General features: G+C 40.2%; 1 protein-coding gene across 1 annotated transcript; it reads right to left on the bottom strand.

Annotated features, from left to right (window-relative positions):
- Positions 1–1,723: 1,723 nt before the first annotated feature.
- On the bottom strand, positions 1,724–2,383 carry LOC134663399 (uncharacterized). The gene has a single exon (XM_063519763.1). The coding sequence runs from the start codon at positions 2,381–2,383 to the stop codon at positions 1,724–1,726; it is 660 nt and encodes a 219-aa protein (XP_063375833.1).
- Positions 2,384–2,583: the final 200 nt, after the last annotated feature.

The raw sequence follows: 2,583 nt of genomic DNA, 5'->3' as shown, positions 1-2,583 counted from the left end.
GTATTTACGATAGAAGTGCGAAAAATAGATATTTTGCAACGAGTGACAAATTTTAACACACGGCCAAAGGGAGTGTTTTAATGTGCTTATTATAGCACCGGTGTCGTAATGTAGCACCAGATGTACTGTCAAAATTATGTTAAAAGATAATACTTATTTGATACGAATAAATATTTATACTGTAAAAAATTATCCCACCAAACACATTTTCATGTAAATTGTTGCTAAGACGAAACCATAAGACTCGCACTGTCAAAAAGTTGTCAGATCTCTTGTCGAGCCAAGCTTCAAACTCTACAAGCCCTAACTTCACTAACTCTACACCTTAGTCAAAATATGTGGCTTGGCTGTTTCGCTACCGCCACATGGGCATAAGGTGAAAAATTTATTAAATTCATTATTTTTAGGGTTCCGTACCTCAAAAGGAAAAATACTGAACCCTTATAGGATCACTCGTGTGTCTGGCTGTCCGTCTGTCACAGCCTATTTGCTCCGTAACTACTGCACCAATAAGTTGAAATTTGGTATACACATGTAAGTCTATAACCCAAGAACATACATGTAAAGTAAATAATAGAAATTCAAATAAAGGGGTCACTTTTGAGATGAATGATAAATAGAAGAAAAAAACACTATATCTTGTTATATATCAAATTAAGGGGCTCATTGTGAGAACCTCAGATATATTTTTTAATAATTTTAAAATAAATAGTTTAGAAGTTATTTAAGAAAATACGCAAAAAATGACCATTCCCCCCCCCTTATCTCCGAAACTACTGGGTCTAAAATTATGAAAAAAATACACATATTAGCTCTTTTCCTATAGATGCCAGAAAAACCTATTAGAAATGTGCAGTCAAGCGTGAGTCGGACTTAAGTACCTAGTTTTCCGATCCCTACGGGTTTTTTAAAGACATTTTACTCACTTTTCTCTAAAAAAAAAATATATTGTTAAAATTGTGTAATGTACGGAACCCTTGGAACGCGAGTCCGACTCGCATTTGGGCGGTTTTTGTATTATACTTACAATAGTTCTTGTAGAAACGAAACGACCAAGCCACATACTTTTGGTGTAGAGCTAGTAAAGTTAGAGGGCTTGTAGAGTTAGAAGCTTGGCAAGAGATCTGATAACTTTTTGACAGTGGTTTCGTTTGGGCAACATTTTACATCAAAATGTTTTTAGTGGGATTTCACTTCTTTTTGTAAGATGCTTATGACAATCTTCCATGCCCTAATTTAAAGGGTTGGGGGTGGTTTACTATTAAAAATCCTGAAATAAGTATCTGGGGGCATCTGTTACACAATGTACTTCTTACTGATTCCCTATACATATAAACCCTTCACCCCATAAGGGTAAACTTTGGGGTTGAAATCTGCCTTCACCCCGTAAGGGTAAACTTTGAGGTTGAAATCTATTCTATATCCTTCCCCATAACAATACCTATCTACATACCAAATTTCAACTAAATCGGTTCTGCGATTATTGATTCCCCATACAAAATTAAACCCCCTGTTCATCCCCTTAGGGATAATAATAATAATAAAATAAAATATCATTTATTTCAGGCTTTTAGCCCATAAAACACTAAGACAGATCACACAATACAAGTACTCAAACGACACAATAGCAAACAATATAGGTACAAAACAATATAAAATAATGAATATAAAATGTCAACAAATTAATTATAAAATACGTAATCTAACTAGAATCTAAGGTCCGTCATTTGGTCCAGTTATGGGACACTGGTGCATGCAATGACAACCAGTGTCCCATAAATGGGCCGTCAAGCCTGTCGGCTACGACTCCCAGCAGAGCGCTGCCGCTGGCGCGCACACGCCGCGCTGCTGAGGTTGCTCTCTTGCGCATGGTGGCGTAAAAGCAGTCCACACGCGCCTCCGCGAACATTCCCGAGGCACTGCAAAACCTCGGTAAATGCAGCAGCGCCCTCAACGCATTATTGTATTGAACACGGAGAGCGTTGTATGCCTTCTGTGTGTATTTAACCCACAGGCTGCTCGTGTAAAAAGTGGTACAATATGCACGAAACAGTGTAGTTTTGACGTTAAAAGAGCAACGAGCAAACCTGCGGGCTATCATATTGGCTCGGACTGACAACGCTCTCCGCTCCCGTTCAATATCTTCGTCATCCTTAAGGTCATCAGTCAACACATGGCCCAGATATTTGAACTGGTGAACACGCTTCAAGGGGACCCCATTGAGACGTACAGGAGGTACCTCGGACGGACATTTAGTCCCCGCTCTGAAAATCATTAGCTCGCTCTTCTTAGTGTTATATTTAAGGCCGTGACTACTGGCAAACTGCTCGCAGAGACCAATGAGTTCGCGGAGACCTCCAACAGATGCACTCAGCAACGCCATGTCGTCAGCGTAGCTAATATTGTTGAAGCATACCCCGTCAATGTGACAACCGACATGACGGCTGCTGAGCACTTCAATCAGATCGTTAACGTACAGGTTGAAGAGTGTGGGCGAGCTCAACCCCCCCTGTCTCACGCCACACTCCAACCCGTACCCCTCCGAAATACTATCCCCCCATCTGACATGATTGATCTGGTTCC

This window comes from Cydia fagiglandana, chromosome 4 (genome assembly GCF_963556715.1).
Source record: "Cydia fagiglandana chromosome 4, ilCydFagi1.1, whole genome shotgun sequence".
NCBI lineage: Eukaryota > Metazoa > Arthropoda > Insecta > Lepidoptera > Tortricidae > Cydia > Cydia fagiglandana.
This window is presented reverse-complemented; position numbering and strand designations above follow the sequence as displayed.